The 12529-nt window shown below is 44.3% G+C and overlaps 1 protein-coding gene across 3 annotated transcripts in view; it reads right to left on the minus strand.

Moving 5' to 3' along the window:
• The window catches only part of CNTN5 (contactin 5), a 669997-nt gene that overhangs the window by 212800 nt on the left and 444668 nt on the right, over positions 1-12529 (minus strand). For all 3 annotated transcript variants that reach the window (XM_083609589.1, XM_083609587.1, XM_083609588.1), the window contains 2 exons: positions 12398-12521; positions 11115-11290 (listed from right to left, as the gene is read on the minus strand). In XM_083609589.1, coding sequence (XP_083465715.1) covers positions 11115-11290; positions 12398-12521 — 300 coding nt within the window. The remainder of the gene's footprint in view (positions 1-11114; positions 11291-12397; positions 12522-12529) is intronic.

Genomic DNA, 12529 nt, shown 5'->3' on the forward strand with positions numbered 1-12529 from the left:
AGTTTGCCGCTTTCGCAACCCTAAGTTTATGTTACTTGAGAGTAACGTAACCTGAGGATCTACTGTTTTATCTTTGGTATTCCTCACCACACTTCTAAGAGCGACTAATTCTCAAGCATGATGACCACCTGATGATCTATTTGTGGCCAGCCTTCTCAAGGAAAAGAATAGTGGGTGGATCATATTGTACTACCTACACTTTTCTTGTCCTTGACTGGGCATCTATATTAATTTGATTTTTTTAGAAAAGAAAAAGAAATGTATACAACAGCCTCGAATGTGATGCTTTCTGCCATTTTAATGCCCATTCGCCTAGTATGTAGATATTCCTTTGAAGCGCCTTGTAATCTGCTTTTGTTTTAACTACACTGAACACCTAGAATCCACGGATGGGATCAGCTGTTCCTCCGTTTCCCTGCCATACCTGATACGGATGCATTGGGGGGGGGGGGGAGAATGTCGCACAGCGGTAAATTAATCAAGCAGAGTCTTCTTCATAAACAGAATAAAAGTTTACTTGAGAAAATAAACTTGTTCATAAACCGTATACAGTGATACCTTGGTTTACAACCATAATCCGTTCCGGAGGTCTGGTTGTAAACCAAAACAGGTTGTAAGCCAAGGCGCGCTTTCGCCAATGGGGCCTCCAAAAAAAGTAATGGGTTGAAATTTAAAAAAAATGGGTTGTAATAAAACATGCACTTCCAGGTTTGATGTGGTTGTAATCCAAAATGGTTGCAAACCAAGGTACCACTGTAGTTAAAGAGCATACACAGAGTGCTCATAGCAGCTATCTTAGGCTTCACAGAGGCACAGATCTTAGTTACTGATTAACTGGAGTTCTGGAGCCACTCTGTCTGCAACAACACACTCACATACTGAGCCGAGACTGACTCAGACTCTGAAGACAGACTGAGGCCCAGAGAGATGGCTGGTTATATTTATAGGAACCCAAGCTAAGTCACATGTCAGAGTGATGTGGCCGTTTACTGCTAACCGTTACAACTAGTAGGCTTGAATGACTGTGTAGGCCTTGTAGGCCCCACTGCCTTATTGCTTCTGCTCGTAAGAACCTTTGTCTCATGACAGGGAGAAGGTTTTTTTTGGGGGGTGGGGTGGGGGGGTGAATTAACATGCTTGCTTCATTTGCTCTAACTGGACAGGTGCCCATATCCAGTAAGATGACTTGCATGCATACAATGGATAAAAAAACCCCACTACATGCTCTTCGTGGCCCCTGTGAAATTGATGGATGTATCTGTTGATGGAAATGGGCATCCTCATTTGGTAACAACAGTCACAAGGCATGCAAATGGAGCTGGGTTGGGTCCAGTGCTTTGAGCAGCCATCATGGGCCTCCAAAGACAATGGAGCTCATTAAAGTCAGTTTGCGGGTGGGTGGCAAGTTCTCCAGCGAGCTGTCAGGGGTGTTTCATGATGGAACGCATAGCATGCAGGCTGTCTCCCAATATCCTATTGATTTATTTGTCCATGTCATTGCGGACTTCTTATCCTGTCTGTCAGCGGACAGTTTTTATGCTGCAACCATTGGAAAAGGGAGATATGAGTTATAGCTAATCGGCCGTTCTCCTTCTGTATCCTAAATGGGAAAATAGATTTAAGGAGCAAGAAATGCCGCAGAAGATAAAAAGAGGAGGCAGTAACAATCAGCCAGGTAAAATTGGAAGAAGAAAGTTGAACTGAAAATTTACGAGATAGATTTGGAGAAGCGAATGTAAATAATACAGTCTTGTCATGACCTCAAACGGGTAAAAATTATCTGTGAACAAATAAAACACACTTTATTGCATTATGGTGCGGGTAGCCAACACAGTACCCTCCAGAGGTTTTGAACTACGACTCACATCAGCCCCAAATGGTGTGGACAATGGTCAGGGATTATGAGAGTTGCAGTGCAAAGTATCTGGCGGTGCTACATTGGCTGCCCCTGTATTTGGGAACGCATCAAGCATATGTATAAGGTGTGTCAACAGAGTAAGTTGACAAACAAAAGTCAGAGTCCTTACAATCCAGTTCACGGACCGACATGCTTGTTTGTAGTAGATTTTGAAGTATGCATTATTGTATATTGGTGTTGAATGGTCACTTTAAAATGTGAAGGTTCATTATTGCTTCACAAGTTGTGTATGTCTTTAAGGGCCAGGGCCAGGGCAAATAACGAGACCCAGTCTTACAGCTGTGAAACATAGCAGGTGCTGCTGAGTTGTGTTAATCAAGCTGTGTCAGCAATTGAGTGTAGTATATAAGGGGCAGCACCTAGCTCTCTCATTACCCTGGGGGATGGGTTAGTGGTTGGGTCATGGTTGTTGATGTATTTAGTGTAAAAGGAGTTTTTGTTTTTGTTATTAAAACCTTGTTTAAGTACTTTTTGAGTCTCTTTTTAATGCATGGTCTCCCCAGCAAGCTCTCTGCAGCGCTACTATACTGCAAATAGCCAACAATTGGAAATATATATATATATATATATATATATATATATATATATATATAATTGTCCAGTATCACCTTAGAGACCAACTAAGTTTGTTCTTGGTATAAGCTTATATCAAGAACAAACTTAGTTGGTCTCTAAGGTGCTACTGAACATTTTAAAAATTTTCTTTATATATTTCGACTGCATCAGACCAACACAGTTACCTACCTGAATCTATTGTATATTGTGTTACAGCTTTCACAATTGCAAATCAAGTACTGTGCGCTCCTCCATGGCAATAGAAATATGCAGTTCCCATCTATTTCCACCTTTCCTGACTAGGTTTGTTAGGACACTCAAGAGCATAAATGGCTGTGCAATTTTCTCATCAATACAAATTTTGCCATTCCTGAAAATTGTGCATTGTCAATGCATACATTTGTTGAGCAATGCATATGCAGCTGCTCTAATTGCACACTGTTCCCTTTTAAAAAGCATTTTGCAGTGACCTCTCTGGCTTAAGATAATTTTGCCGCATCAGTGAAAAGGCTGGGTCTTCAGTCGTTGACTTGAATGCTCAACACCATCTCATCAAGTTGCCTTTGGGGTTTTTTTATGGGCAGACAACTGTTAGTTGTTCAGGATGCTTTCCTGCAGAAGAACAGAAAGCCATGGATATGCATGGCAACCCTATGTAGCACAGGAGCTGAGAGAGGCTTCAAAAAGACAGGTATTTGCTATTGAGAAGGTATATATATGTCTTGATTTGTTTGTGGCATCTCAAGATGTTTAATGCAGACAAGACACAAGCACTGGGAATGACCACAGAGCCTTGTGGCAATTTAAAGACTGACAAATTTATTATGGCATAATTTTTCATGGATTACTGTCTATCTTATGTGGAGTCTGGCATCGCTTTATGTATTGATTCATTGTTGAATTTTGATGGCAAAGCAATAAACACCTTGACAATATGACTGCAAGGGCTTGAGGTCTTTTAATGTTCCTCTAGGATGGAGAGAGATTCTATCCAGTCAGATCACATGAACACAGCCATCCTTAAAAATTCACGCTTCTCCAAATTTTGCAATGCAGTTTTCCAGCAAACCAGTGTTTACAAAAACACATACATTAGGGAGAACGTGCATAAAAATCAATGTATTCGTGAAAGATAGCATGCAAAAATGCTTTATATTAGGGAAAATGCCATGCAAAAAATGTGTACAGTAGTAAAAAAATGTGTTTATTAGGAGAAATTGGCTCTAAAATGCTGTTGAATTTTCATGAGGATCTCTCTCTCTCTTTAAATTGCAAATTATGGCAGAAATGTGGGGAGGTGAGTCTAAGACTGGGAAAATGAGAAACTGAGAAAACTGAAATTGGCAGGTCTTTCCATCCCTAGTTGCAGATGGTGCTGCAACTTACTGGTGTGGTTTTATTTTTGGATTATCTCATGCAAGTTTGTGAGGGTGTTTCCTATTCGCCTACACTGGCAGAAGTAAAAGGAATTGGATTAATGCGACAAATCCTTGGCCACCAACACAAGCTTAGTACATAAAGATAAATCATAAAAGCTTTGCAAGCTATTATTATTATTACTAAGCAAGCTTTCTCTCAAGGGATGTTCAGAGGAAAACACACTACTTTATAACCACCAGCTGTTTGTCAAACTTTAGTTTGTGCTTTAATCACTGGCAGAAAACAGCTTTAAGACCTATCGTTAACCAAAGAATTATGGCATCAGTGCACACAATTGCTGGCCAGAAATCCTTTACATGTAGCAGGGAAGCAGCCCTCTGCATTCACCATACGAGAGGGCAGGATACGTGCATGCACTCATGTCAGTCCTGTGGCAAGATCCACTGGGGTGAGCATCTTAGGATGCATTAGATCGGTGGCTCTGCTGGCTGATTTCCAGTTCATAAAGCGCCTAATTCCAAGCTCAGCTGAAGATACACAGACACAACCTGTTCATCCCAGCTCAGCTGAGGCTCAGCCAGCTGAACTTGAAGCTGGCTGAGCTGAGGCCAGTGTAAAAGGTAAAGCTAAAGGGACCCCTGACCATTAGGTCCAGTCGCGGACGACTCTGGGGTTGTGGTGCTCATCTCACTTTATTGGCCGAGGGAGCCGGCGTACAGCTTCCGGGTCATGTGGCTAGCATGACTAAGCCGCTTCTGGTGAACCAGAGCAGTGCACGGAAACACCGTTTACCTTCCCGTCGGAGTGGTATCTATTTATCTACTTGCACTTTGAGGTGCTTTCAAACTGCTAGGCTGGCAGGAGCAGGGACTGAGCAACGGGAGCTCACCCCATCACAGGGATTCGAACCACCGACCTTCTGATTGGCAAGCCCTAGGCTCTGTGGTTTAACCCACAGTGCCACCTGCATCCCATGAGGCCAGTGTAAGTCACCCCAAAGATGGGGAAAGAGCCAGAGAGGGATGGCCTAGGCTGGATCCTAAGCCTGTTCAGCATGGTCACATGACCTGTGAACCCAGCATACAACACTGCTTAGAAGGGCTTTCCCTCCACTCTGCCAGAGTTAGGCAGAGCAACAGCAGCCATGCTGCTGAGCAGGCACTAGATATGGTGTAACATTATTCTGGCTTAATTTACACCAGCGTAAATTAGTCCTGTATACCCAATCCCTGCAATTCATTCTAATCAGATAACAAGTGTTGTATAGTTTGCACTTCCCAAAACAATACGCAAACTAAAACAAAGCCTTCCTGCAAAATTCGCATTCCCCTGAATTTTGCAGTGCAGTTCTCCTGCCAAGTAACGTTTATAAAATGGCATATAGGAGGGTGAAGTGTGCATAAAATTTCATGTGTTTGTGAAAACAACAAACAAAAAATGCAATATATCCGGGGGGAAAGCTTTGCAAAATATTGTGTGGATAAAGAGAATTTTGCACTAAAACGCTGGCAAATTTTCATGAGCAATTTTTTTTACTACACAAAGCCTGCCAGGAAAAACAACAACCCAGGAAACTTTATATGGTGATGCTCAAACATGCCTTAGGGTTATAGCACAATGCGGGGTTTGCAGAAAAAGGACAACTAACACCTACTGTGTCCTATTGCTTTCTGTGAAAGTGCTAAGTATGTGGTTAAGCAACCTTGTAAAATAAACCCACAAATGTTACCAGCCTCCTCAGTGCTGGCAGAGGACAACGAGGAAGCTGGCTTTCTTTGCTGGGTGAGGAGGAACGGCATACTCTCCTTCTATGGGAACCCACTTGGTTTCCATGCTGGGTGCAGAGTACGGAAAGGCCCACCTGTCCCTCCACCATCATTCTGCTCACTCCCCTTCATGCAATTCCTTGTTGCCTAGGGTTACCTGGCAAGTGTTTTAATACACGGCTGGCTGAAAGTGAAGTAAATACAATCTAAAAGTCCACAATATCAGCAGGAGCTGGAGCTGGAGCAATGCACCTAGTAGTAGCAGCAGACCTAAACTGGACCTGAAACCGGGCCAACAAGCTTACACTTTGCTTTCACGGCCCTTTGCGAGGAAATATTCATACCAAACCTGAGCCAGATATTGTGCATCTAGATTCAGAAATAAGAGCAAATTTAATGGAACGTATCGCCAAGGAAAGCTGCATAGGTTTACAGGTTTTTTTAATAAGTTCATATCCCAACATATATAAGCTGATCAAATGCTGGTGTGAAAAGGCGATTGGTGGGACGAATGCATCTTTAAAGCCCTATACGGCCTAGGACCCTCGTACCTACGGGACCGCCTCTCCTGGTATGCCCCACAAAGAAACCTACGGTCTGCAAATAAAAACATCCTGAAGGTCCCAGGCCTCAGAGAGGTTAGGCTGGCCTCAACTAGAGCCAGGGCCTTCTCGGCTGCGGCTCCAATCTGGTGGAACGCTCTGTCACAAGAGACTAGGGCCCTGCGGGACCTGACATCTTTCCGCAGGGCCTGCAAGACAGAGTTGTTCCACCAGGCCTTTGGTCAGGGCGCAGCCTGACTCCCTCCTCTGGCAACCTGCACAGAGTTTTGCTTAATGGTTGCCATCAACTTGATTTTAATTAATTTTTATAATGAAATATTTTTAGAATGTTGGTTTATTTGATTGTTTGATTATTTGATTGTTGTTAGCCGCCCTGAGCCCGGCTTCGGCTGGGGAGGGCGGGATATAAATAAAATTTATTTTTATTACTATTATTATTATTATTATTATTATTATTATTATTATTATCTTATCTCAGCCTCTTCTGTGGTCAAACAGGACACAGAGATTGACTGGCTCCAAAACACACACATGCAAAGCAGTAATACCTATCTAGGCAATGTGAAAGAGCTCTTCTAGTGCAAAAGGCATGCATGCACGCAGCACAGCAGCATACGTTCACTTAAAATGCCAGTGTGATGGGAGAACCAGAATTGCTGCAACCCCCCAACCAGTTACAGCAAAATGATCTGGAGTTTTTTTTCCCCAGTTCAAAAGGGCATTGTGCACCAGGACCCAGTTGTGATAAGCAGGCTTAGTCATTCCACTGGGTGGGAAGGGGAAAAGCTCTATGGGGTTAATGTGGGGGGGAGGCAGGGGGGTTAGCGAGTAAGCAGAGGTGCAACTCCTAGCAAAGAAATGCATACACTAAGAGATTTTTTTTGGGGGGGAGTACTTTCACAATGGACGTGGGTAGCGCTGTGGGTTAAACCACAGAGTCTTGGACTTGCTGATCAGAAGGTCGGCGGTTCGAATCCCTGCGACGGGGTGAGCTCCCGTTGCTCGGCCCCTGCTCCTGCCAACCTAGCAGTTTGAAAGCACGTCAGAGTGCAAGTAGATAAATAGGTACCGCTCCGGCAGGAAGTTAAACGGTGTTTCCGTGCGCTGCTCTGGTTCGCCAAAAGCGGCTTAGTCATGCTGGCCACATGACTGTACGCCGGCTCCCTCGGCCAATAAAGCGAGATGAGCGCCGCAACCCCAGAGTCGGCCACAACTGGACCTAATGGTCAGGGGTCCCTTTACCTTTACCTTACTTTCACAATGCAGATATCCCCAGATTTTGATGCAGCTTTTTGAGAATGGCAAAGGAACCTTGAAAAGCAACAATCAAACCAGACACACCTGCTGCTATTATAGAAGTCTTTGCAAATTCTAGAAATGCCAGCTGGTTCACAGGAACATAGGAAAATGCCAGTGCTCCATCTAGCTTGATATTGTCTATAGTACTAATATTGCAGTAACTCTCCAGGCTATCAAACGAGAGCCTCTCCCAGCCCTGTCTGGGATCGAACCTGGGAACTTTTGCATGCAAAGCAGATGCTCTAGCACTGGAACTGTGGCTTGTCCTTCCCTGAACAAGAGTGCTGATCTGTGATGATGACAAAGCAATTCTGATCCCCTAAATCCAAGGTGGGGCATTTTTAGAAATATTGCTATTATCCAACATTTCTGTTCTGCAGACACAATAGACTTTTGCTTGTGGGACAGATTTAGAGCACCATGCCTGTCTAACTGCAATTCCCTGCAGAGTCCTGAATAAAATCATCCCAATCCTTATGCTCCTCCATAGGAGGACGGGGCAGCCTAGATGAATGTGCAGATTCTAACAATGCAATCCTGCCTATGCCTATTAAGAGTTAAACGCAATTGGTTGTATGCCACATAATCAAAGACTAATGTTCTGTAAGTGCAAGAAGTTATCCTTGTGCAATAGAAAATTCCCCTAAATCTGTTTCAGGTTTTCCTCCCAATGCTCCAAAGCAGATCTTGGGGACAGTAAAGGGCACACATAGGGTGAAGCGGGGGAGAAAATCCCATTGCAGCTGTGCTAATCCTTGCATTAGGTGAATATTGCCACTGAGTTCAAAGGAAGCCGCTTTGAACTAAGTCAGACTATTGGTCCATCTAATTCTCCAGGGTTTTATAAGGTAAAGGTACCCCTGCCCGTACGGGCCAGTCTTGACAGACTCTAGGGTTGTGCGCTCATCTCACTCTAGAAGCAAGGAGCCAGCGCTGTCCGAAGACACTTCCGGGTCACGTGGCCAGCGTGACAAGCTGCATCTGGCGAGCCAGCACAGCACACGGAATGCCGTTTACCTTCCCGCTAGTAAGCGGTCCCTATTTATCTACTTGCACCCGGGGGTGCGTTTGAACTGCTAGGTTGGCAGGCGCTGGGACTGAGCGATGGGAGCGATCGGCAAGTCCTAGGTGCTGAGGCTTTTACCCACAGCGCCACCCGCATCCAGGGTTTTAGACAGGAGCATTTTCCAGATCTTCCTGGAGATTCCAGGTGCTGAACTTGGAACCTTTCTGCATGCAAAGCAGCTGTTCTACCCCTGAACTAAGGTTCTTTCCCAATGCAGCATGGTCTCAGGTAAAGGTGTACAGTATATAGACTTGCAGCCTTAATTATCCAAATGCTTTGGAAAGCGCTGTGCTCTATATTTAGACACACTCTGTCAATTTAGTAGAGTTACTATAACAGAGACTTTGAAGGTAGGAACAGCATGGGAAAACCTGGGATCCTGCCTCCCTCCCCATTCAGTTCATGTTTGATGCACAGTTGTGAGACTCTAAACTTTTGATAAATTGCTAGCAGTTTTCAAGTTCTAAACTCAGCAGGATGCAAGGGAAGCCAGAGATGTCACATTATCAATTCAAAGACCTTATCAGCAGGGCAATAAGCTCATATGGCACAGTGACAATTTTGCAGAGGGGATCGCTACACATCATTACAAATTACCGTATCTTGTGAGAGTATTTGTTATTTTCGAGGACTTCAGAGCTCTGAAAAAAAGTTCCTCCCCATGCCTTCTGTTTCAAGAGGAAGATGCCAAATGCTGGGATATATGAATCGCAACATGACTGGTCAAGAGAGGAAGAAAGCACAAGGCCATTGTCTGAGTGTCAGAATCTAGTCAGAGCATAATTCAGGGAGTGGAGACCTGAACCAAGAAATAGAAGTGGGATTCTGTATGGACCTCCAACACCATAACTCTGTGTCAGGGACTGGACTGAAGAGGAAGAGGAGTGGTGAGGATCACACCCCCTTCTCCTGTAGCTTCCAGAGAAGAAGAAGGCAGCAGAGTTATGAGGTGTTAGGAGAAGGAGGAAGGGAGGCAGAGTAGTTAGCTGACATGTTACTGAACAGCATAACTGACCCCCCTTCTCCCAAAAAGAGGCGTTCCTTAAGGGTGCAAGAACCAAGGGCACAGAGACAATTGTACACAGGCGAACGCTGTACAGGCAGGTGTTGTTGCTAGAAAGGAAGGGGGAGGAGCTCAGTGTGAGCAACGCCATCATTGAGGAATGACTGGATTTGTTGTCTTTCGCCGTGTCAACTGAATAAAATCACAAGCAAGAACTTTCTTGTTTCCTCCCTGCTTTGTGGTGCCATCAGAGGAGGGAGACAATCAAGTAGCTGAGTTATCCAGCCCAAATAATTTTGTTTGTCCCACCAAAGACCCCACGCCTGGACCCCTGCTTTGACTCCATGTTCCCTGCTTTCACCTATAGCCCCACAAGAGTGAAGGTGGTTTCAGGCCCAGGAAGCAGTTCAGAACCAGCAGAGGACTTCACCTCTTAACCGTTGCCTGGTTGGGGAAATGGAGACGCTGGAAAAGAACCAGGTGCACATTGGGACTGAGAAGATGAACAGCAAAGAGGAGGAGCTATCTGTGAGGACTCTCCTGGGCCTTCGCTGGGATAGTAGATCCCTGCTAAGTTACCATATGGCAGCTTTGCATTGTTCCACTCCCAGGCATGGGGAACTAACAGTGGACAGTAAGACACTGGGAAACTGTGCTCATTATTTGACCACCTAAGTCCCAAAGGTGTAAATTCTAACTGAACCTGCTTGTTCCACTCAGAACCTCAAGAGGGATGATTTCCAGAATGTCTCTATGCCCTTGGTTGGTGGGGGGAGTGAAGAAAGGAAAAAGTTATACTTTCAGGCTGTGAAAATTATCTCAAGGGAGCAGAATGGAAACCACTTGTTCTTGCCAGTCTAGTTGCCTTCCAACTCATGGAGGGTGACCTTCTGAAGTGGGTGGTTTCCTTTGCTTGTGGAAGCTCCCTGGGCATTTCAGAACCCCAATATTTCAGCAGGTCTTACGTCTGATATGAACATAAGAAGCTGTGTTATACTGAGTAAGACCATTGGTCAATATAGCTCAGTATTGACTACGTTGGCTGGCAATGACTCTCCAGGATTTCAGACCATGGTCTCTTCTGGTCCTACCTGGGGATACTGAAGACTGAATCTGGGACTTTCTGCCAGCAAAGCAGATGCTCTACCACTGCCATAACATGAAGTGGTATTTCATTATATAGTTCTTCTTTGATACATGAAGCGTTTCTTCACCAATGGCAACAGAACTATGGAAAACCACCAAATATAAGAAACCTGTAACAAACCACAGTACTTGTTTGGGTGGCTGTATGGGGTAGTCATTATATGAAAGCTGTTTGCAGCATCCTACATAATCCAGCTAAATTGTAAACTGGGCCCTGTCTGAGACCATGGGAAGCCAATTACTTAGGAGATGCAAGATATGGCTGACGGCAGGCAGACCAGATGCTACAATCCTTCCAACACTTCCCAGTGCAAATCCTTCATTATTCAGGAAGTGGTATAATATCATTATTCGAATCTGGATGAATATGGTAAAGAGATGAATATGGTAAAGAGATGAATAGTGTGTGGCTACTCACATGCAAACTGAAGTGTAGCTTCTCTGCTCAATATGCTGCCAAACATGTTGGTGGTAAAGCACTGATACTGCCCAGAATCTTTTGTTTCGCTGGGGTTATTGATGATAATGCTCCCTTCTATCACGCTGTACCGGTAATCACTTTCGGTGTCTATCTCCGTTCCATTCCGGAGCCATCTTGGGAGGAAAGCAGAGAAAGTGGTCTGAGAGGGGTCCATTTCAAGGCAACGTAGAAGATGTAAACACAGTGTAATTGTAAGAACAACGCTTTTCAGGTGTTGCTATCTGAAAGTGTGCTAACACTCAAGGGGGGGAATCACCATCCCGTTACCAATCTGGCTGCCTTCCAACTCACAGTGACCTTCTGAAGCGTGATGCTTCCTGTACTTGTGGCTGCTCCCCATGCATTTTAGAACTCTAAAAATGAAATCTTTGCTTTTCTTCACCTATCTTCATGATTCTATCCTAATTTGAAAACTAATAAATATGGACCGAAAGAGACAGAGAATCCTAATATTCTGGTAACTCCATTGGTAGAGCGTGAAGACTCTGCATCTCAGGGTCATGGGTTCGGGCCCCAATTTGGGCAAGAGGTTCCTGCTTTGCAAGGGGGTTGGACTAGATGAGCCTTAGCTTACTTCCAACTCTGCAGTTCTGTGATTCTGATTCCAGGAAGCTCCTCACTTCAGATAGTCAACCTCCATGAATTGAAAGGTGGTGGAAATGGCAAAGGGGGTGTTTGGAACTAAAGTGCTGCCCCATCTCATCTGCTAACTTAGCATGTTATCTGAAAACCTGAAGAAGGCTATTTATTTATTATATGGATAAAAGGATTTCTGCACTGCCAATATCATAAAATATCATGGTGGCGTGCAACAATAAAGCAGAAAACACCATTAAAATCAGTATAAATCACCAGCTTTAAAAAGTATTCAAGAGGCTCCTGAAGGTCAACAAAAAGGATGTCTTCCGGATCTCTGCTGGAAGAGCGTTCCACAGCATGGGGAACAGTGACATTAAATGCCCAGTTTTTTGCTGAGGCCAGTCAGGCCTCTGGATCACATTACATACCTGTGTAATTTACATAACCTTTTTGTGGAACAATTAGACACGACGCAGAAAATCGATGGTCAAAATCACCTGCTTTTTTTTTTTTAATTATGAAAAATAGTTGAAGAGTACGTAACAAGGGCACAAAGCCACATATATATTTCGGAAATACTTCTGGATCAAATAAGTAACCAACCCAGGGAGAATGAATCCGGCAAGCATTTTGTTTTTTACCTGTAGGTTGGTGCTGGGTTCCCTCGTGCTTGACAGGTGAGGGATACTTTCTTCTCATCTGAATCCATGGGGAAAATTACATTGTCAGGCTCTTGTATAAACACCGGCCCATAATCGACACTCTCTGTGAGG

The sequence above is a fragment of the Podarcis filfolensis genome (assembly GCF_964270895.1).
Source record: "Podarcis filfolensis genome assembly, chromosome: 4".
In the NCBI taxonomy this organism is placed as follows: Eukaryota; Metazoa; Chordata; class Lepidosauria; order Squamata; family Lacertidae; genus Podarcis; species Podarcis filfolensis.